The sequence below is a fragment of the Vanellus vanellus genome (genome assembly GCF_965231255.1).
Source record: "Vanellus vanellus genome assembly, chromosome: 13".
Taxonomy (NCBI): Eukaryota; Metazoa; Chordata; class Aves; order Charadriiformes; family Charadriidae; genus Vanellus; species Vanellus vanellus.
Genome location: NC_138918.1, coordinates 2,602,698 through 2,629,729, shown reverse-complemented (window position 1 = coordinate 2,629,729; position 27,032 = coordinate 2,602,698). Strand labels below are relative to the sequence as shown.

General features: G+C 43.4%; 1 protein-coding gene across 1 annotated transcript in view; it reads right to left on the bottom strand.

Moving 5' to 3' along the window:
• RAPGEF6 (Rap guanine nucleotide exchange factor 6) overlaps positions 1-27,032 on the bottom strand; it is a gene marked incomplete at its 3' end in the record, with an annotated part of 102,797 nt that overhangs the window by 40,338 nt on the left and 35,427 nt on the right. The window contains exons 5-6 of the mRNA XM_082489812.1: positions 19,820-19,889; positions 13,650-13,793 (exon numbers count right to left, since the gene is read on the bottom strand). Coding sequence (XP_082345938.1) covers positions 13,650-13,793; positions 19,820-19,889 — 214 coding nt within the window. The remainder of the gene's footprint in view (positions 1-13,649; positions 13,794-19,819; positions 19,890-27,032) is intronic.

Genomic DNA, 27,032 nt, shown 5'->3' with positions numbered 1-27,032 from the left:
TGTTTTCATCTACTGTGCCAAGGGGCACGCAGAACAAGACTCTTACATTTCGGAAGCCAAGTTGCACCAACAGGACATCCATCCCACCCCATCTCAAACCACAGGCTCCTTCCAGCAGCCATCCAGAAGTTGAATTCTTCCCCTCATATAACCCAAGTTACGACAGGAGTTGCACCTTAACTAAGAAAAAACCCTTCCCCTAGCACCTTCCAAAACTGCCTTAAAAGAAAAAAAAAAAAAAATGGTATGTCTGAATCTGCTTAATGTCTATCAGACAGTGAAAATAATAACAGATGCAACCAGGCTTCATAAATATTACTGTGTTCAATTTGTATTTAAACATAAAAGAAAAAACCAACTTCGTTCCTGCACTTCCAAAATTTGCAAACTCAGAGTCTATTTGTTCTTTAAGAGCTGAAAGTATTTTAGATAATTACTTCAGATTTTTAAAACACCAGCTATACCGATAGCTGTTTCTTTTACTGTTCCTCCAATACTGAACAATAGGCTCAATGTGTCAGCTTCACCTTACACACGACTGTACTGCATCTTTTCTAAAAATTCACAAAATTGTATTCAGAAGCACCTTAAGCATCAAATGCAATGCCACGCTGATAAATCGTCAGCGGCAACGAACATCCGAGCACTTTGGCGCAGCGTTACCTGTGTTACAGTTATCAGCATCACAATTTCTATCCAGGCGAAACGCAAACCCAACCCAGCTCAAGGAAACCTCTCCCTGCCTGCGCGCGCGCCGATAGCGCAGAACTCCATCCCTCGCCTAACCGGGCAGATACTCATCTCCCAACCGCCTTTCAAACCCGCCGCATTGTGCACGAAATCCCATCCGCTAAAGATTTTGGCGCGGATGCCGTATTTTACAACTACTGTAAACACCAGCTCAATAATGGGAACAAAATCCTATTTCCTTCTAGTTTTGCCTTTAAGTGAGGATGACATCATCCCTCTGCCCGGCCCGCCAATGAGCGCGGCGGCGGCGGTCCCGGGGGGCTGCAGCCAGCTCTGCGCAGCCCTGCCCGCCCGCGCCGCCCCGGGCGGGGGGAAAACCTGACCTACTTCCACACCCCAGCTTTTGGGGCATCCCCCCCCCCACATTTCTGAGTCTTTTTTTTTTTTTTTAATTTTTTTTTTTTTTTTTTGCAACGCATGCGTTCCTGCAGCCCCTGCTCCCTGCAGCACAATGCTGTAAGTTTGTATAAATCCTCTCTTTAATGACAAATCTCAATACTAAAGAAACTCGGAAATGAAAAAAAAAAAAAAATCCGATACAAAGGCTGCTCCGTAGTGATCACGATCAAAACACTCGTGAAGAACGGCAGCATCGGGCAGAATCACAAACAGTAAATCGCCGGTCTCATTTTAAGCCAGATTGCAAGTTTTTAGAGAATCTTAAGGAAAAAATCCTTCAGTCTACAATCTCTGAGTTAAAGGTGGTTTTTGTTTCTTAACAACAATTGCTTTCCATGCTTGAAATATCACTCTATCCGCTCCTATGCATCATATTGCCTTTATCCTCCCATAACGCTGTCTGAATCCTTCTGCCTGATAAATAAATCTGCACCTTCTAATTGTCTGACGAAAGTCAGTCCCTGAAAAACGGGATGTTTTGAAGAGGACAGCAAGGCCTTTCATAATTTAAAGGAGCGTTCAGTTAAGCGGCGTTAGAGCCTTCTCTTATTTAAGGACGCCGCAAGCCGGAGTTGTGCGGGAGCCGGCCGCGGTGCCGGCTGACCGTGGAAGGCACCGTGGAGCAGCACCACTTTTTTCCTGATCAATGAGAGAAAGAAAAGTCCATTGTGCAGCGCTGGCGGGGAGGGCGAGCGCCGTCTCCCAGCCATCATGGCACTGGCGGAAAAGGCAGAAGCCGCCGGCGCGGCAGCGTGCCGAAGGGCCTGGGCTTGTGGACTCCTGTCCCTTTGTCCTCGGAGGCACGCTGTCCCCTGCCACGTCCCCTGCGGCAGCGCTCGGCTATGAGCGGGTACCCGAATTTCCTCCCCCCCGGTTTTAAGCAGAGCGGCTCAGGCAGCATCCCCACGCCGAGCCCAGCGTGGGGGCTGGGGAAGGAGACCAGCTGCTGGGAAAGCAATCCCGCACTGCACGCACTCGGGCAAAGATGTTGCAGGCTAAAATAACTCATCTTAATACAGTTTGGCGAGCGGGAATTGCCAAACAGCGCAGCATAATACAGAAATATTTTAGCATTAAGGGCACCTGCATCAAGAGGTTATTTCAAGACCTCCGAGTAGGTTAAATCTCTTTGGAGAGGTGGGCGATGGGCAGCGCGGGGTGCGGAACACTGGCACAGCCTGCTCCGCTCGGTGGCACCGGCACGCCGCTCCGCATCTCCCCGCCATGTAACTTCAGCATCTGAAGGGAACCATCGTACTTTCATGGCAAGGTTAGACCCTCGTTAGGGCTTCTCAGGAATTCCTGTTTAAAGGGAGGGGGGGGGGGGGTTGGGGGGAGGAAAAAAAAAAAAAAAAAAAAAAAAAATACAACTCTCCACCCTGTTCCTGACCCTTTTAGGAAGGGGGGGCAGGGAAGGCAGCACCGCGAGCTCCCGCTGCCCTTCAGGGTGACACTATGCAGTGCCATGGCATCCTTACGTACAGCGCTTTGCACAGCGGCACTTACTAACAGGCTGTAGAAAAAACCTACGGAAAGATCTGTAGGACTCATAAGTCGTATGAAAACACGATCCATCCTAAGGGAAGGAGAGAGGGAGAGCGGGAGGGAGCGGGAGAGGGAGGGCAGAGACTGTCATCATCCCTGAAGTGATGTAAGCTTCTAAATATAGCACCAGCAATACAGAAGGAACAATAAAAAGGCACTGTGGATCCAATTTCTCCATCGCTTTCGCACTACCCCAACCATCTTTTTTCAGTTGTTGTGTTAAGCACGGAAAGGTCATCTCCTATTTGCAGTGATTCAGATTTATCTGGTTTATAATACTTTCTCAAATACGTTTATAAATTACAGCTCCCTCCCGCAGGTCTCTGTCTGTCGGTGCACGCTCTCTGCCGCGTTGGGCGGCAGCATGATCCGCATGGCAAACAGGGAGAACGCCAGCTCGGGGGGGAAAGGGGGAAGCCCCCTCCGCTACGGACTCAAACAAAAAGTTCATTTCTACGGTTTGAACCAAGATGATTCATATCAGGCTCCTCCCTTCCTTCCTGACATCTCATTTCGGCAAGGGGTGGGGAAGTTTGGGAAGGTACGCAACCCCAAAACCCCTGGTGATGAGAAGAAGTGGCTACCAACCCCAGAAGGGTCAGTTTGTGGGACTGAAGCCACCCAGTGATACTGAAAGGACAAAATCTCTACAATTTTCCAAACACGTTTAGGATTTTGCTCACTAAAACGTTACCTTAGTCTAGTCTCAAAACCGAAATGGCAGCCCAACCCTAACACCGAACTGGCCGTAATTGCCTCGGCTGCCACCTACCTGGGGAGCCAGCCTGAGTTTCACGTTTGGAAACTGCAAAGCCCACCAAGGTATATATTCACTTTCATCCCCCAAAAAATTGATATGAAAGCCGATACAAAATACCCTGTTTTCTTCCCTCATTTATAAAAACTGTATTTCAAGTTGAAACGAGCAGATTAAGACAATTTAGAACATAAGGTACCAGCACACCTCTCGCAAGAAAAAAGCCTCTGATTAAATGACCTTGAGAATAACACATTAACTCCACAGATGAGGTTAAAAATCATTAAAATGCCACTTCCAATATTTCTTCTGTCACTTTTCCTTGAGGATTAGCACCAAACTGGAAGCCTGAGAGCAGCAAGGGGGAAGGGATCTGACTCCTACTACCGAATTTCAAAATCTCTCTCTATGCAAGGGTGATGGTGAACAGTCAACTCCCATTTATTCGCGGCCAGGGCATCCAGCTTGAAGAGCGTGTGTGACATGAGTATCATCCCAGGCATGACATCCCATGAACACTTCTTTTCTCCCCCAAAACAGACCCACCACGCTGCTTTTCTACGTGCAGAATCGACACCGACAGACTCACTCGGGCTCAGGCGTCCCTCCAGGAATCTCAGCCGTCCCTGGACCCGGGCTGGGACCGGCCAGGTGCAGCGCAGCCCGTGCTCGGTAACAGCACCGACAGGGGAGAGTGGGGCGGGTAAGTGCTCCCAAGAGGTTTACTGGGAGAGGGACCACCAGACAGCCCACAGACCCCCAAATGCGCCGTGTTGGGGAAGCGCAGCGCAGACCCCAGAGCGGCTCTGCAGGGCGTCCCTCATCAGATGAAGCATTGCAGCGTGGTGAGGGCCAAACTGCCGCATTGTCTGGTACCAGCCGGCCCTTATTGCCTTTAAAAATGGAAAGCTCTTGGAAATTTCTCCCCAGCATCATTTGGAGTCCCTCCCTCCACTGAGGGCAAAAGAGCAGCAAAAGCCCCAGCTGCTCTCAGCCCACCTGAGACAGCAGCTGAGCAGATAAAGCACCGGACGGGGCAGATGCCGCACCTACACTCCAAGCTGACAAACCACAACTGTTAGCCAAACCTTAAAGGAAACAAAATCAAAATCGAAAAGACGATACAAGCATTGTGGCTACATTACCTCAAACTAAAACTTAATCGTATAAGAACAAAACACGCTAATGCTCAGCGATAGAAGGCAACTCTGACTTGCAAGAACAAGGTATCAACAAGGAATTAAGCTACAATGATCGCCCCATACAGAGACTTCATTTAATCGACTATTTCAAGTATTTCGTGGGTCAAATACATCCCCATTAAGAAAGTTTCCACATATCAAAAGTGAAATTACAAATGCTGTTAAATGTCATTAGATAGCAATCAGTCCTATGCCAAAACCAAAGATATTCTTCTAGCTATTCTCTCGTACAGACAGTGGTTTGCATGCCAAGTTTTTCAAGGAAAACACGGCATCCAAATGCTTGCATTATGCACTGACATTTTCCGATGGTGATTTTAACTGAAAATCGCTCAGGATATTCTCAGTCCCTGACTTGGTCCAGAAGGCTTCCGAAGAACATGGCCGAGTCGATGCGTATTTCCATTTTCTAAATTAGAAAACCATTTTAACTTGAATACAAAGCTGAAGGCACCACCACTGCAGTCTTTTCAAGAAGTCTTCAGTGTTATGTGACGTTCAACCCAACGACTCAAACAAACTCTGGGCTAAAATACAAAACGACCCTTCACACGACTGCTTCTCTCTAAGGCACGATAGACCTAAATCTAAGAGAAAGGTTGAGTTCCTACAAATGCGAGTGCACCCATGCTGCTAGACTTCAGTGCGGCATATTGAAGCGAAACAGCCCAGATGGAAGACAGGAAATAAAAAACAGATCCACGCGCGCCGCCACCTCCCCGCACGCAGCGACCAGCTTGCTGGCTGCTACCCCACCGGTTTCCTACAAGAAGCCGCTCAACATGTCATTTCCAAAGACTGAAACAATAATGTTAAAAAGAAGGATCCGACAAAGACCTGCAACTCATACACAAAAGGTTTTTAAGTCCCCAAAAAGACTGAAATGCCTTTCTCGGGTGCAGAGCGCTGCTTTTTACCATTACCCACCCAAATGACACGATACAATCATGAGCAGTGGGCACAACCCTTACACATGGCTCTCAGTCTAGTTTGCATAAGAGGCTGCTTATAAAGAATTAATGACTTTGGAACTGCCACCCAACCCCTTAGGGTCTATCAAAAGGGAGATTAACACTCTGAACATGCTACATAAAATATTTTCTCAGGCCTTTTCCAAGGAACTGAGTTAATTTCTACCACGGTATAAATTTGTCTACGTGGTGAAAGGAGGAGGAAGAAACAGATAACTGATTATTGTGTGTAGAGCACATTATTAATGACCCAAGTTTTTATTTCTTGTACATGTTAATTGGCAAATTACCTAGAATTTTTCAAAGGTTCTTCTGCCACAAGCTGCCACGGAGCAACACCAGCACAGCAGTACATCCCTCCCACAGCACTGCCAGCACCAGCTCAGGTCAAGGTCTGACAACTCCCCGGTTCATCCCAGTTCAAGGAGCAGGGAGGTTTCCCTGCGAAGGACAGACTGTGCTCAGGATCCGCTTCCAAACACTTCCAGGTTTCCTGGTGAAAGTGCTCAGTGGTAAAAACACTGACGTGTTTGGACTGCAAGTAGGAAATAAGTATAAAAATATCCACAAGTTTTTCTGGAATTATCACCCAGACCAGTGCCATTCTGCTGCTCGGCTGAGCGAGGGGAACACACAGACCTGCTGCAGGGGTGGCACCGGGGTCTGGGGGCTGACTGTCACCCCAGATCTCACCAGCACCCAGGGAGGGAGCAGCTGTACAGCTCAGTGCTGGTCTCGCTCCCATCAGAAGAAAGTTTAAAGAAAGTCTTTGAGGCAAGAGAAGAACAGAAGAGCAGAAAATTATGGTGTAAGCACTGATAGAAACACCAAAAAAAAAAGAAAAAGAGGAAAAAAAAAAGGAGAGAAAAATTCTTTAAAGCAGTTGGCTGAGTATTGCGTCCATGTAGCTGCTTCTTCAGCTGTATTAAAGGTTATTTTACACATAAAAAGCCCTGAAGAAAGATGGGTTAGCAGGAACCTCTCAATGCAGCTCCCCCTGAGCGCGGCTGGTACCTCGCTCAGCCCCACAGCCGGCCCGAGCAGGAGCACAGCTGTCCGTGTGTCCGTCCTCTCGCCCCACCGCCACCGGCTCTCCCACGGGCAGCCAGAGGGGCTGTGCGCTGCCGCCAGCGCCCAGAGCCGCGTCAATACAGGTGCTCGCTTAAAATAAACCCTCCCTAGTTTCAGTCTGATGTAGTTTCATTTGTGCATCACTCTTAAATGCTGTTAAACAGCTGCACGTGTCACCTCCGAACTGAGGTGGTGTCTGTAATTCACAGTTTATATATAATCTGCTCGTCAAGTCCGTAAGATCTTCAGGGAAACTCCTGAATATTAGTTTTGAATAAACACAACCACTTTCATTATGGATTAATTGGGGTTTACATGTTGCATACATTATTATTTTTTAAAAATGAAATTGTAATCTGAAAAACACAGATTTTAACCGAAGGGCAACACTTTCAATTTTTCTTATTTTCAGCCTATCCAAGTCATTACTCTTTGGAAACTGCAGACGCTCATTAATTAGTTTGGGAAGCACCAGCAGTCTATGGAAATTCCTAGGAAGAATTTTAGTGCACAGCGCACTTTGAGGATTGGCGTTTTCTTAAGGACCATCATAACCAGAGACAGACCTTCAAGGAGCCCTTGACGGCAACACTGCTGACAAAACAAGCAGACAGAATCAATACATAAAATAAAATATGAGCAAACACACATTTGGCAATTTTCCCCTCGCTTGCGAACGCAAAAGGGAGCGCCCCCGGGCAGCCATCCCGGCGAGCTCGAGATGCCGAGCGCCAGTTCCCACACTGGACCCGGCCGGAGGTTGTTCCCAGCGGGATTTAGCCAGGACGACACCTCTGACATCATTAGTTAACACAGCTCCTACGTCATTCACAGCCTCTTCCCCCACCCCCAGACACCAGTCTGACAGCAATTTTCCTTTCCAGAAAGCCGGGGGGCTCCGGCCACGCACGTTCCCCTCCTCTCCTCCGCCTCCGAGTGCCGGCACACCGCGGCCGGCTCTCTCTAGGCGCAGGCCACCACAAACCTGGAGTCGGCTGCTCAGGAAGTGAACATGCGGCAGACGCCGCTTCTTTTTGCTCACAGAAGCAAGAAAAACACTCTGAAATGGCAGGAGTTCAACAGAGCTGCACAGAACCCACTGCGCGGGAGGGCTCTCTCAGAGGTCCCATCCTGCCCCGGCAACCGTGCTAACGGGGGTCCCGCGCGCCCTGCTAACGGGGGTCCCGCGCGCCCTGCTAAGGGGGGTCCCGCGCGCCCTGCGGCTCTCCAGCACGTGCGTCCTGCGGGTCGGGAGGTGACCTGGGCCACGCAAAATTTAAGATGGAGATTAGACCAGAGAAAATCCCCACGTTGTAAAAACAGCGTCAGGAAGAAGGAGCTTGCATCATCTCTTTGCATCGCGCGACACCTCCAGAAAGCTACGGGTGACATTGATTTGTGTACCCACTAAGTACGCAGCAAGGCTCATGGATTTCAGCAAGACCCAGATTTTCTTCTGATTTGGTAGTTCATAAAGCTAAGATGCTGCCAAGCGTTTTTTAAAAGTGTCAAAAAGAGGAAGCGTGGACATAAACACATTAAAAAGCAATGAGCTGCAGAGAGAACCGTCCTCCAGCTGAAGAAGTGATTTGAGCCACTCACAGAGCAGCCGCAGCCTCATTAAAATTAACCGATATTCAAAATAAACAGACGCCAGCCGATGCTGCGCCCAAGTTTAACAAAAGGCAGCGGGAGGAACGCTCTAAGTCGGTCTGAGTTGGTTTAGATCAATAATAGGTACCATTTCAGCAAATGTACCTGGTAGTTAAAAATAGATGATAAGAGACGCATAGTGTTTTATAGCATTTAAAAGGGAAAGGATTAGTAATGGTAAAGAACCTAATGGGTTTGAGCCAGTATATTGAAATGTGACTTAACTTCCCACAATTGTGAGATGCCCTACGCTCACTCCAGCCTCTGACAGGATTACATTAAGTAATGATCAAAGAACAAGAAACTTGCCACTCAAGCAGTCTTCAGTGACAGACTTCTCTGAAGATAAATGCTTCTACAAGGCTCCAGGAAAATTTTTACATGATGCAAGTATTAAGAAACTGTCCGTAAAACTTAATATTATAATAAATCTTTTAAACCTCATTATCCTCTTACAAGAGGTTTAAAAAAAAAAGAAGGGGGTGTGTGTAAAATTTGCATCTCTGAGAAAGAGAATTACTACTAGAAGTTTGGTATCGATTTATTTATTCTGTTCTACAGTGAACCAACAATTGAAAAAATTTTAAGTGTTGTCACAACTCCATAGCATTACATCATAGATGTGCTATTTTTAGAAATACAAACACTGTTCATTAAAAAAAAATTAGAGATGAGAACTGTCAAAAATATATGTAGGTAATAAATTAGAAAAATCTAATTGAAATTAAAAAAGATTTGAGTTTACAGGTTTTAGGATCATGTAGAAATTTGTATCAAGTTATGAAACCCCAATTGGTTTTGGTCACTGCAAGAAATAAAAGTGCAAAACTTACTAGCTCAGGTTTTATTTTAACTGTGAAGATAAATACTTGAACCATTAACTTTCCAATTACTTGAGCCAAGATCAAAACAGCAATTTAACTTTTATAAAGTACCAGAACTGCCACTAAACAGTTTTTCCTAAAAGTGTTCAGGTAATAAAGTCATCTGTTGTTAGTTTGTTGTAGTTTTGTAAGCACCTGCTGTATCGTCACCAAAGTCTGGGACATAGTCGAACAGAGATGATCACAATTACTTTTTTCTTTTGCAATTAAGAAACACAGTGGCATTACTTACTGGGTTGAGAACTAGACTAAGAACGAGAAGCAACTACGTATTTACCTCGGTTGTGATAATGCCCTGCTGCACAACTCCAGTTCCTGTCTGGATTCTTATCTGCACCACAGACGGTAATACGCACAGAGCACCTATTGCCAAAAAGATACGCAGTCGTACTACCAATTACCATCTGAAGCAAGAGCAGGCATAATTAAGACCAACAGCAGGTTTCTTTCTAACCCATTAAGTTTCAGCAAGAGCCTTCTCCCAGCAACTCCAGCCTCACTTTCCCCAAGTCAGGACGTCAAGATTAAGTGTCAAAAATGAAAAAGGCAACAGAGATCAGAAGTGCGGAGGGATAGAGAGACCCCAGGTAGTTACGGGGATGCTCAGCCCTGCCCCAGGCAGACAGCCGGCCACTTGTGCTGGGGCTGCCACCGTGGCCTTTGCCTTGCACGTGACCCACCGCCACGGAGCCACCTCCTCCACCGCTTGGTGGGCAGCACTGCTATTTTGCATCCTGAAAAAAAAAAAAACAAACCCAAACCAAACCACATTTGAGAAGTGTTTTGCCAAATACACGGGCTAGCTGTGCTGTAGAAGGGAAAACCCCAGTGCCAGCAGAACCTTGCCCCGGCTTCCGCGCGCCCCTGCCAGTGGAAGGCAGACCTCAGCCTGTCCACCTACCGGAGGAGAGCGAGCCCAACGGGCTTCCTTGCATATGTATTGCGAGAACAAGTTCACCTCATTATGCACTTTGAAGGTACAAACAGAAATATAAACCTGTTCAGTTTGAGCGAGAAGAAAGAACACTGTCAGCATATGTTCACTGAATTTTACTGGAAGAAGAAAAAAAACAAAAAACAAAACAAAAAAACAAAAAAAAAAAAAAAAAAAAACAAAAACAAAACCCACCCCAACTGTAAGTTCTTATTCTGCAGGAGACCAGTGCTCTTGTGAAACAATATTGTTCTGTGAACCGCAAAAACGTAGTAAAGGAGTCTAAATAGTAACTCCTTCACCAAAGAAACGAACTAGATGATCCACTTTTAACATTAGTTAAAGGGAAGGGGGGAAAAAAAAAAAAATTGAAAATACCAACAATAATTTGAATATCAACTATCCTGAAGATACACAGTTAAATTAAGTACCAGGGCTCTTTTACTCAAGTAAGAGGCATAAGAGAAAGGAAGAGCTTCAAAGATGGAAACAATCATTTAAAATATTATTTAGAGTATCTGCATAAAAAATCTTTATTTCATGGCCAATCACTGGGATTCCTACAGACTGAGTTCCAGCAATAACAAGCAGGGAGCTCCATGGGAGAAGCAGATGCAGGCTCGTGTCACACCCTAATGGGTAATGTTTTATAAAAACAAAGATTAACCTTAATCATAAATACTAATCATAGTATATTTAATTCACAGAGATTTACATTTTAAGGAGTTAATGGAGATCGCATAGATAATTCCCCATAAACGCAAACACAAGAAATATTCCGTGAAAGGGAAAATTCCAAGCTAGGATAAGGCAACACCGAATTCCAATACCTACAGGATCTAAGTTTTCTCTAGAAAGCAGAAAACTACCTGTGTCCGAGGGATCAGGCGTTAAAAAACTCAAACAGTGTCCTGCTGAGTACTCTACCATCCTACGGCCGGAGCCTGACTGAAGTCCCCGCAGAGCGGCTGGAAGCACGGAGCGCTGCCGGCGCAGGCAGGGCTCACAAAAGCTCCATCAGGGTACATTCAGCATCTGTCACAGAGCATTTAGCAACAGGCTGGAGAGCGAAATACAACGCCACGTTTATTCATTAGCATTACGCCAGAGAGGAAGTCTGCCGGCGAGTTTGTAAACAGTTTTCCCACTCTGGCAGAAAACGTTATTGCAAGTTCTTGTCAAATACAAGTTTCATTCAAAACCCCTCCTCCTTACCCTGCCCGTTCCCACACGGGCTGGCATGATGGGTTGCAGTAGACAGCCCGCGTTTCAACGGCAACCACCGGCCATGTACGAGCAGACTTCTATAGGGAAGAGCCAAACCTAGGCACAGAACAAGCCATACCTCAGAAAAATCCACTAGTTTATCAGATTATAACAGAATATGGAAAAAATATAGGCCCCCGATTTTTATTTACTTGTCAAAGAGGCAGCTGGTTATCGTGTTTTGATTTCTTAGTCATCTGTCGAGTTACAAATTACTTTTCGCTGCACCAAGTACTGCGAGTATGACACTTTCCAATTAGGAGCTTACAGTCTACAAAGCAAGGATTGGTATTTCAACTCAGACTGCCGAAAACCCAACAGCTTGCAGATTTTCTGTCGGAGAGGTGCCTGTTTACTCCTTGCCACTTAGCACTCACTCAGCCAGCAAAACACCTCGCAGCGTGAACAGGCCTCTTGTTACGTATTCCTAATTAACGGACGTAAAAGCAGATTTAGGAATATGCTGTTAATTTATGAAGTTTATACAATTTTCCACCAAATGCTGATCAAAATATATGTATTCATAAATCCGTGGAAGCCACCAGAGCTGCAACACGAAACCACCCGCACAGACACACGAATGCGCTCCGTGTGGTTGGCAACATAAAGAAATTAATTAACTTGAAGAAAAAATCCTAACAAGGCCATAATTTGTCAATTAATCACAATCCTGCGAGTGTACCACACCAGCTCTCCGCATCAATAACTGAAAAACTCCAAAATCGTTCAAGAAGCCGTATAACTTAGTCTTTCTTAGGCCAAAGATGGCTGAGTCCCTCCGGCGCCCCCCGCGCAAGCTGCACAGGTAGCATCAGCGTCGGCTGCTCCTCTTCCTCTGAGCACTGAGGTCCGAGAATTACTTTCTCTGTGCTTATTCGCTGTCACAAACACCAAAGCGAAAGAGACAGGTTTTGTCATACACAGATTGGAATTTAATTCCTAATAAAGCCTTATGCATGACTGCCCAGAGCACGAGGGTCCGACATCTCATTTCGTCAATAACTAACTCGGATGACTTACTAATGATAAAAATCCAACACGTGTGACAGTTCTCGAAATGAGATGGCAGAGGACGTTAAACCTCAAGCAACATATTCTCCTCCTGTCACGGCAAGGAGAGCTCTTCTGCTTACAAGACAAATGCCCAAGCAGCCTCTCCTCCCAGACGTGCTACTGCTTTGGAGAGTCTAAAATCACCACCCGCGATCCAACGGCTGCCAACACGCACGAAAACCAGCAGTTTATTCTGAAACAGAGGAAATCTTTTCAGTTTACACCTAACTGCACAGATCAGACATTCTGAAGCATACCAACTAAGAAAAGCTTTGTACCTTTCAGGGAAATGAAAAGGAAAATGGGAAAAAAGGGGGAGAAATTGAATTTGGTGATTTGGTGGTGTTTTTTTTTTTTTCTTTTCTGTGCATGAAGACTACTCAAGGTTTGTGTACTTCACCGTTAGCACTGTTTTTTTTAACCTTTGATTTTCAAAGCAAGTTAAAGTATCCAGAACAATTATTTGCAATGAAATAATTTGTCTAGATCACATACACATCCTGCTGCAAAGCAGGAAGTTTGTATGTGAGAAATAATGGTAAAGAGAAACCTGCGTAAAAGCATTGTGGCCTCGAAACCACAGCTGTACGTGCCTTCAGACAGCGCAGATTATATAGTCTGTGATGTTATTTAAGACTAGCAAATGTGTTGCCGTTACTCTTTTTGACGCTTGAATTCGCACTACACTATTTTTAATCAAGTAAACATAACCAAGTATGATAGTGTTAATACTGCATTGAACTGCATTTGTGATTGACTCAATTCCAAAACATAGTTCAAATTTATCAAGGAAAAAAAGCAAACCACCAATTCCTACATCTTACCAAAAGAACTCCAGATAAAACCAATGCAACCCAACAAAACCCAAGAATGACCATTTCTCTATCCAGCAAACATGTTACGATTTATTTATAGTGCTCAACTGAAAACCTCTAAACCAAATTGCCTTTTTTCTAACCAGTGCCTGAGTCTTCACTTCCACCTATGGTGTTCAAATCGAAGGCACTAGATCTACCGCTCCCCAACAAGACAAAAAAAGTATTCTCAAAAAATAAGAGACAGAGACTTTTTCATCTCACCAGCATTTCTCAATAAAGCGAGATGCCAGCCGGCCACGCAGACGGCGCGATGCCAAGGCGATGGGCCAAGGGAGAGCAGACTTACCAACAGGTAACTGCTGGAATCCACATTGTCGGTGATGGTCTGACGTTCGCCCCTCTGGTTGATCTTCCGAAACCTCCGACGGGACTGCCTGAGCGGGACTTCTCTTTGCAAGATGTTTTCCTCATTGTCTTTGGAGTTCTCCACCTGAAACACACGTTCAGGCTCCTGGTTAAACATCCAGTTCTTCCATATCACCGAAAGGCGATGGAGCCGTAATAAGCTCATGAGGAAGGAAAAAACATAAATTCAGAGCAGTTAAACTTTTCTTGAGAAAACGACTGCGGACGTTTCAGAGAACCACTGCTGCATGTCTCAGAACTACGTTATTACAATGAGCCGGAGGCCACAGTTTCCTTCCAGGAAGCAGCTTTTTAAAAAAAAAAAAAAAAAAAAAAAAGTAAAAAAGGCACACGTATCCTCTAAACAATGTCACTCACCAGCAGAAGCCCTTTTGCACCCACGCGTATCGTACAACCCAAGTTACAGACATGGCTCATTTCAAGTATATTTATCTTCAACACTTAAGTTACCATTTTTTGAGTATTTACAATCTGGTAAAGGCACTGAATTATATCCTACTTTTATTGGTGTATTTTTTAAAAATATAACTTATTCCTAGTACCAGTTACAGCTAAATAACTTTAAATAATCCAGCTTTTTATAAATAGCTATTTCAGTTATGTTACACTGTCTTCTAATCACTTCCAGCAGATTATGAAGAAATAACTGGAACTCAATTCATATCCTGATGTTAAATATTATTTACAACTCAACATTAAAAATTAGGTAAATTTATCCTGTTAGTAAATGCCAACATGAAACCTTTTTATCTCACTAGTTACAATTCCTTTTTTCTATAAAAAGCAGTCTCATCCTTTCCCATTTCCTTTTGATGTTTTGGAAAAATATCTCCGAGCAGGAAGCAGAACAGACGTGCACACAAACAGGCTGCAGCCAGGCAAGAAGCTCCTCTACAACATATTTATTGTATAGGTGTTTCTACTGTCCTCAATGATTTATTTTTTTTTAACCCCCTCCCTTCTAAATTTAACTTGAAAATCCTAAACATAAGACTTAAGTACTGGAACAGAAGAAGAACCTCTATGTGGTCTTACACAGCTCTCGCTTCACATAGTTGGGTAAATTATCTCAAAATTAAAATTCAAAAGGTATAAAGGAATGAAAACCAGAAAGACTTAACAGACAGGAACAAGAAAGTAACCAGAATATCTAAACCATCACAAGAGCAAGATCACATCTACTTTCCACATCACTTTTTCCAAGCAGCTCAGTGTGTCTGAGGTCAGAGGAAGGTGCCAGCAGCTGGGCTTGCCTTGTGGGTTATTTTGAATTCCATAGAGAAAAATATACATTGACAACATCGGTTAAAGATACAATAGTTAAAAAAGAAGAGTGAACCTCACGCCACAGAGTTGTCAAAAAAGAAAGCGGAAAAGCAGAGTTCCCCTAGTAGGGGGCAACCACACTTTTCACTAGAATTCTACTATCTGTCTGCAAAGGCACGGGACAATGAGCAAAGGCGCCTGTTACCTGCGCTGCTGTGAGCACCACGGTCTAAGGATGGAAAAAAAATATACGGCACACAGGCAGACAAAAAACAACACAAACAAAACCCCCCTTTTAAAGAGGCCATTCAGTCTCATCCAAAAAAGTACTAAGACGCTGGCTAAAGAAGCCCTTCTTCACCCAGCAGAAAACGTGGAGTTCCAGTTAGCAATACTGTTGCTCTCACATTATACAGAGGGCTTCCAGAAAGAGGGAAGTTCAGTTTTGTAAATAACCAAAATGGTGTTGATTTCATTTTTAATTTTTGTATGCATGCTACAGTACATGATCTCCTTCAATAAATTCTCCTTCTTTTCTCTGTGTTCGGTCTTCCAGGATCACAGAAAGTAAAGCACGTGCTGAGCTTCTCCAATACCACAGACCAACCTGGACACCGCGTGCTTGCTGAGGTGGCCGGACAACGACTCTCCCAATGCTGATGGCCTTTACTACTAAGAAAGTCTCAATCTGGACAGATATTTTTAAGACTAAAGTAAAACAAACACTCGCTGCAAGATGAAGTTATTTTTCTTCCACAATTCTAACTGTAAACTAAGAAGCGAACGTAAATATACTATTTGTTAGCACAAAGGCCAAACAACCAACTGCTGGTGGAAACTCAAACTGAGACCACGTGAGTCCTTCGGTTAACGCTGCTGTTGCTGACAAAAACAACACGAAGATAAGAAACCCAGGGAAGACCACCACACCACATAGCTTCCAGTTTAGAGCCACCGGCACCGTCGGTATTTGGAGTCCAGCTGACCATCAGACTGTTTGTGCTCATGGCTTACAACACCTTATCCCAGCGGGTTTTGATATGCTGCGCATGAAGAGGGCCGGCAGCCCAGGCTCCCTCACGCTGCTCATCACTCAGCCGTGCTTTCACCTGGTTAAAACTAAACATTTCCTTTGGCAGAGAGCGTATTCAATCTCCTCGCAACCCCCCGAGCAGGATGAACGCCCCTACGGAGGAATTCAGCATCTCTGCGGAGGGAGGACCGCTCCCCTGTGCCACCGTGGCAGGGGAGATGCCACCAGCTCAGACGGACACTGCTGCCCTGTAGACTTCTGCGTATTATTTCGTTTTCAATATGTAACAAGTCTGGAATAGCGCATTAACTGGCTGGTATCTAATCAAGGGTGTTGTTAGTATTAACCCTGAGTACTGGCGGTGGCAGAAGGCTTCGGCATCACCCGCAGCACTGGCTGCCGTGCGAGCACCGGGGCGGCTCGCAGGGCTGTCCTCTGCTCCACTCGGCTGCCCCTGCCAGCTATGAAATATTTTCCATCTCCAAATATCACACTGCTCTTCTGAAATCTTACACTCAGATCTGAAGAAGAAAAATCAAAGCAGCAACAGAAAGGAGACTTCGGTACATTGAGACAGGCTGCGATTCTGGGGCATTTTCTTAAGTGATAAATGGATCTATTATTAATTCAATAGATTGCTCAGCCTCCAAAAATATGAGCTACAATGCCCATTCACACATTATCTGTTATTCTCATTAACTTAAGTTGACCACATTTTATGGCCTTTAAAATGGGTCAGCTCCCAGAGGACTCCCGCTACGAGACTGATTTACATTCTAAAAGGAAAGAGGAAGAGGGGGGAAAAAATTTAAAAAAAATATCAGTCAGCAGCAGAGAATGATGGTGTTCTTTAACTACATTAAAAGTAGCTAATTCTTTTGCTTGAAGATAAATATCCATTATGTATTAAAACTCATTAGTAAGTTGCAAGTCAAAAAACAAAGACAGAGAAAATAAAAGTTAGGATAAACTAATAAGAATTAATCAGGAAAACGAAACTCAAGAACACCTTGTGTCAGTGTGGATCATCAGCAAGGTGCGTGCCACCACACTGATGCTTTTTTCTCACATCATTCAAGGTCCTACCTAGAAAAGTGACAATTAATAGTACCTTTAGCTACATTTACCTGTAAAACATGAACATAAAAATAATGAAGAAACAACTTTGCGCTTTTAGTTCTCTGATTTTCCTACAGAAAAAATATAGTGAAGTTCCAGAAATGGATTTAAGATACTTTCAGGTATCTCTATGTTCTCTATATTCTTAGTGGAATTTAGCTACAATTACAGAAAGTTCAAGAGGTTTAAAATACAGAGGCCGTTGTCCCGGTTGTGCATTTGTCTGCAGGAACAACCGTTGGCATTTGAGGTTGCCACCACAGCCAACGCTGACTTCTCCAAAGACTGTGGCAGGGTGCTCCTCTGAAAAACACTCATCACAGCTTTAGCTACTCAAGCTACGCACACATAAAACTCTAGTGTCTTCATAAAACATTTTAATAAAGTCATTTTCTCTCTGGTAGCACACACTACACAGAAGCTACTCTTTTGTTTGCATCTTCTTCTATTTTTTTTTTTTTTTTTTTTTTACAACAATGGTGATAAGACCAGATAAGGATGTTGTATTGCCCAAGAATTTCATATTATCGCATATTCTGCCCGTGGAATATATTTCATGTAAACTCGCAGCTATGCTTGCAGTGGGGGAGTTACCCACCCACCCTGTACGGAAAGCCACACGCTTCCCCTGCGCGCTCCAGACTGCTCCCGCTGCCAACGGCGGCTGCGTCACCTCCAGCAGGCTTTCCTAGGAAGCAGCACAGCAGGTCTGGCAACGTCCGCAGCACCAGTCCCAGAAGCTAAGAGTTGTGCAACTGCTTTGTTAACGAAATTGGTCCAAACAGACCAAATTCCTCTCTCTGTTCCATCAACTTGAATGATCACAGAGGTACAAAATGATCACAGAGGCCACACCTCGAGTATTGTGTCCAGTTTTGGGCAGCTCAGTACAAGAGAGATATGGAGGTGCTGGAGCGAGTGCAGAGGAGGGCAGCGAAGCTGGTGAAGGGCCTCACAGACAGATCCTATGAAGAGCGGTTGAAGGAGCTGGGACTGTTTAGTTTGAGGAGGAGGAGGCTGAGGGGAGACCTCATCGCTCTCTACAACTATGTGAAAGGACGCTGTAGAGAGGTTGGTGCCAGTCTCTTCTCACGGGTAATTAATGACAGAACAAGAGGGAATGGCTTCAAGCTCCAACAGGGCAGATTTAGACTGAACATTAGGAAAGAATTTTTCACAGAAAGAGTGGTGGGGCATTGGAATAGACTGCCCAGGGAGGTGGTTGGGTCACCATCCCTGGATGTGTTTAAGAGACGTTTAGATGTGGTGTTGGGGGATACGGTGTAGGGGAGAACTTTGTAGAGTGGGGTGGATGGTTGGACTCGATGATCCCAAGGGTCTCTTCCAACCTAGACAATTCTATGATTCTATGAAAAGGTCTATATATGATCAGATAAGTGAGCAGATAAGGGGCATCCGTGTGACGTGGCTGCACATACCGTCATCCAAGCAGCCCTGTGGCATTCCTCAAGGCATAAATCTCTCTCCCCAAAACTCCAGCTTTGAGGACAGACTGGATAATTGGGAATACACAAATGAACTATTTCACTCCAGAGGACTGAGACAGGCTTCTTGCACTCTTACCTGCACTTACTTCATGACATGGCAGAATGTAGCTTAAAAACACGTGCTGCAGCAAAGAGCATATTACTGATACTATCAAAGCCCATGGGCAGAATCAGAGTGACACTGCACAGGATGAATGGCACAAAGGACAGCAAGCGCACTCGGGGCAGGACATCTCCATGGTCATGTACTGCGACAACCAAATTTCTCATAGAAGATGAATATTCATACACTCAGTGAGTAAGAGACATCATCAAATATTAGTTTTAATGTTACCATGTCTGGACATAAGGAAGGTAAGTCAATCACAGTTTGGAAATCTAAGCCTGCTTAACAGGCACTCGGCTTCTCAGAACAAGACATTTCGTTCCAGCAGCATCTCGTAAGACCAAAGTTGAAAGAGATGTTCCTGAGTGCCCAGCCACACTACAAGGGTACAACGTCGGTCTGCACTATGGAAAAACAATCCTAATATTCCAGCTGCCGACACTGTGTGTGCATCAACCTGGGAATCTATACGTGCACGTGAACTTGGCAATACCAGTAAGCATTCTGAAGAACCCAAAGGAAAGGGGAGATGGAAAAGGCTGATGACAACTCAGCAGAAAACCTTACCCTTCAAACTTGGCAAAGCGCTCTTACGTTCCTTCTCCTCTTCCCTAAAAGCCTTCACACGGTGTGGACCTGCGAAAGCTCAGAGCCACGGGGCCCTTCCTCCCAGAGCCAGCCCGGCTGGCATGGCCGTGACAAGCAATGAAAGTGGTGAAGGGGGGGGGGGGGGGTGTGTCTAAATAAAATATTCGAGATAACAGACTATCCTTGCCTGACTCAGGAACGCTCAACTCAGCCATAACTGGTAGGCTTTTGAAACTCAAGTAAGCATAATTTTAGAAAGAAAGAATGACCTAATCATCATCATCATTTACCCATCTAGATTAAATTTACATAGCTATTGCTGTTACGATAGCAGCCATAGGTATAATTGAAATCAAGGCAATTTTGCAGCAATTTTATAGAATACTTTACAATAAGCTTTCTGCTATAAAACAGAAAGAATTTGCTGAAACCAGCAATAGATTTAAATACATTTGAAAAATCTGTCTTACCACAATCATTTCTGAAGGCTCCAATATGATACATTCGCATCCTCGTTTTCCTCCAGACTGCTTGCCAAAACTAGAGCGGGATGGAAAAAAGAAAAGCAAATGAAAAAGAATGAAATGAATAGCCTATTTTACTTTTTCAGTAATAAACATAAATTGGAAATAGTGCATGTTACAATATCCTTTAAACCAAAAAAAGGACAAAGAAAAATTGATGAAAAATACTGCGTGAAAAAATTTAACCAGATAGTACCATTGTCGTAGTTTTTTTAATTTACTCAGCACCTCTCATCATACTCTGCTATGTAAAGCCTAAAGATAAAGAACGTTCTTTTGTAAAATCATTATTACTTGCAGACACTCAAAACCACTCACAATGCATTTCATGTTGACAAGAAAACACTAGTAAATGTTAATTAAGCATTAAACAGGCTTTGTAAAAACAAATATACATAAATTCCAAAAACTCAGTAGCACTTCTTTGCACACAGCATTTCTAATGAGATTTCCCTCAGCCCCTTGTCACCCCTTCATCCTCCCAGCGAACAGGAGGACAGAGAACATCTTCTCCAAAACTGAGCCCAACTCGTGACCGCCGGCTTTACGTTGCTTCTTGTACCATCACAAGGAGCACATCATTGCGACAGGTTCTGTTTCAGGAATACAACAAAACCCAAACGCAACGCAATGCAATGGGCAGTGTAACAGAGCGACTAAGGAAAGCGGCTAACAGCAATCTGATGTGCTTCAGCTGATGGACTCTCAAGGGCAGCGACCTTCAGGAGACCAAAGCAGAGAGGTGACTCTATGGGGAGCAGCTCTGGAGAAGGTACCATGCAAGCAGGTCCGAGGGGGCTGCAAAAGAAGTCGAGCTAGATAGTGCTGGGGGGTGCGTGGGATGTGTTACAGACCAACAACCTCTTAAATCACTTAATTTGTGACTGTAGTAGCACCTGGAATTGAAAATATCTGCTTCACGTATTGAGTAAGTTTGTCTTCACTACAGACCTGTTAGCTGGAGTCAGGTATGCCCGACCTACCCCACTCCGCCGAGCCCAAGTGAAAGCTATCCCGTACAGATGTCAAATAAGAAAAAAAATTACGCGATTAACAGCATCATGGCTGGATTAGCAGTTCAGCAGTTGTAGCTGCCGTGTTGCAAACCCAGACTGTCAACAGCGATCACGTTTCAACACATATCAGCAGGTGAAATAACTGAAGAATCCGTTAACTCAAAGCAGAGATTAATGTGTGAATTAAAAGGAGGCTGAGACAAGTGTGGAGACAAATCCTAAAAAAGTGGGTCAGCTCCATCTGTTTGCACGAAGGTTACGTTTGGAAAGTACATCTGAAACTTCAGCCACACAAAACATTTGAGTTACATACGCGGTCATCTCTACAGGAGATATCCACTGAAACACGACCACTTTGTAGAAAACATTTAACTGACTTGTGCTTACAAACTACCTATTAGGGGAGCATAGCCTACAAAAGTTTTTGTATCTGCATGTTCAGGAAAGGAACTTAAGTAATTAAACTGGGAAGTTATTCAAGGGAAGCTTCAGAACATTCTAGAAAAGCAATTATCAGTCTAACCTGGTTAGGATAAAGTACTACAATTATCAGGACCACAGCAGTTTGAACTGTTAAGTTTTGATTTTGCTACTGATCTACTGGGGAGGGGAAAAAAAAATAAAAATCTTTAAATTACATGTTTGCCATGGAGTCATAAACGACAACTGAAATTTTCTCACCCCATGCTATAGCAGGCCAGAGAAGCACAAGTTTCACACGGAAAACTGGCGTTTTCACACATCTATAGTAAGCAACTCATAACTAAAATTTTCATGGCTTTTTCCACGCAGCATGTGATCCAGGCATGACAGTCTTGTGCATTTGCAATACAGCAAAAAGAAGGGCCAAACTACTCTGACTATTACAACAAAGTCAATTTAGTTCAGAAAATACAGAAATGTCATTTTTCATGTAAGCTCTAACTTTGAGGTGAACTGAAATTCCATGTTTTCTTCACAAACCAAAAGCAAAACCAAGTTTCTTGCAATTGCAAGAGTTAAACAGTTCTACTTCTATTCCATAGGATAGGAAATTGAGGACAATAGATTTATTTTTTTCCAAACAAAATTGTAAGGCACTTACATGCAACTGGAAAACTCAGGTTTTGCAGCTTTTTAAAACAGGAATAAACGTTATCAGTTTTATCACAACATAGATCCCTACTATTGCTTTATCCCCAGAAGTTTGGAAAAAGCTACAATTTTCTGCTGCAGGTTGTTCAAGGACAGTATTTTTATTGTGTAACAACAATTTATCAAACTACTGAAGGTTGTTTTGTTTTATGTAAACATATCCATGAAATTCAGCTACTGTCAAGCTCCCCTCTCCTTATGCTGCCACATTTGCTAATTAAGTAATGGCAGTAAACAGTAACGCTAGGAAGAACACCGCTTGTAACAAAGGTCAAGCTCTTGGCACTATCATTTCTGGTCCATCAAGCACTTTACAACAACCGAACACTCAGAAAAGGATTATGTTCCAAAGACAAAACCCACCCTTCTAATCCTAAAGAATTAACTACTCATATTTACAAGTCAATAGGTCAAGTTTAATTATTTCCTGGTGCGCATCATGGGATGTTTTATTGATTATACTGCAACAGAGCTCCTTCAAAAAGAGGAGGCGTCATATGTTTTTTCCCCAGCCATAACCACCACCATGTTTTAAAAATAACAATTTTTAGCATTCTTCTTAATTAACATACCCAATGTGTTTTAGAAACATGGATTTTAACTTTCTTAATTACTTATTCCATATTTTTCTCTAGAATACAAATGTGTAGCTTCTCTACCATTTAAGAGGTTTGCTGACATCCGTATTTTTCTCTAACCCGCCAGTTTTGATCAAGGCTTCAGAATGATGTTCATTCCTAATTGTCTTGTAAAATTACACAATGAAATGTTTTGAATAAACAGAAACTCAGCCCTGAAACCATTCACCAGGGAAGACTCTTCAGTAGTAACATCCACTGGCATTAATGACAGGCAACAGGAAAATATCATTAGCAAATACGGAAGCAAAGATGTGCACGTGTTTGTCTAACTGACACAAGGTGGTGATGTAGGACATTTGTCACAATTATTTTTTTTTAATTAAAAACTATTAATCAACATTAAAGTTCAAATATTTGCTTTATTGGTTTATTGTCACAGAATTAGAATCTTAACTAGTTCAGGCGAATACATCAGGAAAAATTAAAACCAGCCAGAAGCAGAGTGTGTGCGCAGCCAAGGGAAAGAGAGAGAGAGAGAGAGACAGAGAGGAGGCACGGGGAGGAGCAAGCAGCAGTCTAACAGTCCCAGGGTCACCTAAATCTGCTTTCAAGTGATGGTTAAAGTCTTTATGGGAATTGTAGATAATCAGCAGTTACTCAATTTTATTTTTTTTTTTAAGAAATCATTTCAAGCATTTATTAACAACAAGCACAATGAGAGTAAAAGAACAGCATAATTAGGTTTAGGAGTTACCTAGTCATGTCTAGTATTAAACTTGCCATCTTCTGGTTAATAAACATTTACATTAGAAAAATTAACAGTACAGTACTTACAAAGGTATGGAAACGCTGAAGAGATTAATTGATTTCAGTATTAAAACATAGGAGGACGTTTAGAAATGGAAAAGGTTAAGTTGAACAAAGCTTTAGAAAAGGAAGAGACAAAATCCTGTTTGGAAAGACAAGAGGAAGCTTCCATGCGGAGCATTCTTCCAAAGGAGAAGGAATATTTCTGTGACAACAAACTATTCAGATAAGTCTTTAAAGTCAGATGTTCAACACCTGCCCAAACCCAAAATATGCTCCTTTCTCAAAGAAGAGAGCTCAGAGAAGTTGTACACATAATTCTGGACAAGACAGGGCTACCTTTTCTTTTGGGACTAATCCACCCCTTGCAAAGCCAAGAACGCGTGGCATTGCTTGCAAGACCCATCATTCCTTCACCTGTCAGCACTGGTTACCCAGCTCAGGGCTTCAGACCACCATGTTCCTACAAGACCACCACCATGGCGGTCGCTTCACGGGGCCCGATGTGCTCCCAGGGGAGGTCCAAGCCCATTTCAGCTGGCCACCAGCACCTCTGCTTACAAACCACCGCAGCAACCTCGCCAACCTAAACGCATTCCTAAACATTACATCCCCTTGATGTCATATGCAGCGAGATATGGAAGGAAAGTGTGACAGCCTCATTAAGGTACGGCATGTTACATGCGCTTTAGTGCTTTCAAGTAGAGGATGGAAAAAATAAACCAACTGAGAATTTAAACTAATACAAATACTGGAAGTGCGAGAAAACACAAAACTAATATAACTTAAACTCTACTTACAATGCAGTAAAAATCTATGTTAAAGGACATACTACCAAAGGTATAACCATTAAAGTTTTAAATGATCCAACAATTAAAATTTTGCTTCATCTGTGTATTTTATCACACATATTTTAACAGGGTCTTGAATTTAACATAATTCTTCTATAGCTTCCCACTGTTGGAAGCCCAGAAAAGTCAGTACTATAAACTACATTACGCTTTTTTTATTTATAATTTTATTGTACGCTCCTGTCACTTGATATTCATCTATTACATCTGCATCATTAATTTTCAGACACTCGCTCACTGGCTTGCAACACTGTCACGGGAAAAAAACGTCTTCCACATACCAAAGGCAGCTTTGTTTACCCTTGATTTATGGATGCCTCGTTTGCAACAAACCTCTTTTTCCTCCTGATTCACTGCTATTCATAATTAAAAATGCTTAAGCAATTGCATCATGTGAGAAAGGAATGTAAGTTAAACTGGCATGATATCCTATACCAACCACTAACGGGCGTTCAGGCCACAGGATCAGACTGGAGCTACCGAAATGTGAAAGCTCAGAGCTGGAAATGACACGGTTCTCGGGATCAGCTGTTTCACTCCGTTCATCTGTCCCTTCTCCGCTGCATGATTTGCTGCCTTTGGTATTTAACAATACTCCAGTTTTCAAACTCATACCCACTCCCCAAAATACTGCAAGGCGTTAAAACTTCTTTAAGGTACTGGACCTGTTATAACAAACCTTACTTTTACAAAGCAAACTACTTTGAAAAGCCTCCAACATAACTTTTTTTGAACATAATAAAGTAGCTCTTTAAACAGGATGTATACAAACACTTACAGCTTTCTAAACACAAATGTTTAAAAACACTTAATATCCAGCTGTTAAGCCACCTGAATATTTGGTGCTGAAATACATCTGGAATTTCAAGATTGACAAATTTCAGGAATGGCAATCACAATTAACTTGAGAATTTCTTGTTTTCAACATGCTGAAGTTATTCATTACTGACGGCTTCTCATTATTTACTCAAAATACAGTACATACTTTAAAGGTAAAAAACACAGCCTGTCCTGAAGAGCTTTCAGCCTACAAACAGATGGAGACTGAGCCTGAATGCCTTATTATTTGTTTGAACGCTAATTAGCAGGCATCTTCAAATTCACAATATTCTACTATGTCCTGAAACAGTATTTTCAGATAATTCACATATCAAAGCCAGAAAATGATGAGGCATAAGGCACTTTGAGATTTGTTCTGTATTTTCCAGGAACTATAAAATCATCAAATTAACCTGGCTGCGTAAGTTGGTATCAATAACGCCCAGAGTTACCTGTGATTGTCTATACAGCCATCTACAGCCATGCTCAGTACACGTAGGGCTGGGCTAGGACACTCACGTACCAGTTTGTCAGTGTAACAAAGCATCTGCAATTTTTGCAGATATTCTGTTCTTATGAATATACTTGTCTCTCAAACTGCCTGTCAGGCTGCTTTTAGGAACATAGAGACGAAGACAAATTGTACTTTTTGCCACTACAAAGAGAACCCTGTGGCCCCTCGCGCTCAGTAACCTGGCCAGGTTTCTCCAGCGGAGACACATTTTGCATGCAAGTGCACAGCTTGGCCCGGAGGAGACGGGCTGCATAAGAAATGGACATGGCATTTGTTTGGGGTTTTTTTTAACAGATGAAAATGGTTTGGGGTTTTTTCCACAAGTCAAGGCTTACCCTTCGTTTGAAAAGCATTTCCTTTTTCTTCTCCTCAGAGTGCCACTTGTGCAGAACACAGCAAACAGCCAGGGCATCTTCTGCACCGCAGCTGCTGCGCAGCTCCAACCTTAAAATCCATTCAGCTACCACTGAATGCACTATACAAGAGTATTATGAACAGGTTGGAACAGCCATTAGTACTATTAAATCCTGATCTAAAAGTGCAATTTTACACTTAAATTCCTTGTCATTGGCTGGGAAGTAAAAAACAGGGGGAAAGCTGCCCAGCCGCACGACGGGCAGTAGCACAGCCGTGCTGGCTGCGGCAAGAGACAGCAGAATCTGCCCTTCTTCCATTGCAGCCGTGGCAGATGAGTGTAATCGACACCGAAACCCTCACGGGGATAATTTGTTCTTCTGGGCACCGGCATGGAGGTCTTAATTTCTCTAGATTTTTCTCGGATCGACCATCATCTGAAAAACCGGGCTGCTGGGGAGTCCCCGGGCTCCCCTTCCGCATGGTCCAACAGGAGCCCCGGCAGCAGTTTGCGGCATTTCCCATCGCACTGCGAACTGCCGAGCGGCCCCAAACGCACTCTAGTTGCGGAAGAGAGTAAGGAGATGGGCACAGTTACATAAGTGCAGACCAAAAGTTTCAGCAAATGCAGGTGGTGGGGTTTTCAAGATACTGTTTGCTGTGCAAGTCTTGAGCATTTCAAAGTAACTTAATTATACAAATATTAGAACACTTAACTCCATCAGAAAATGGTTTAAAGGAAACCTGAAACCACAAGATGCATAGCTGAATGCAAATTACCAATTTCAATTAATGCTCAGTCATCAAAAACCATTTTTGCATTAGCTCTCAATAACAACAACGTTTAGCAGGTTTATCTCTTAAGCTTGCTGAAAGTTTTAATTGGGAATGATTTTGGAGGCTGCATAACGCGCTACACGATTTGCAGGTTGCAAGCTCAAGAAGTCTATACTAATTACTTTACACGCTGAACACGATGATGGTTTGAGGCAGCCGGTATCTTACCAACCCCTTTCTGTGAAGCCAGGCAGCTATTCCAGGCCATGCGACTACACAGTCTTAATAAAATTATATTTTAGATAT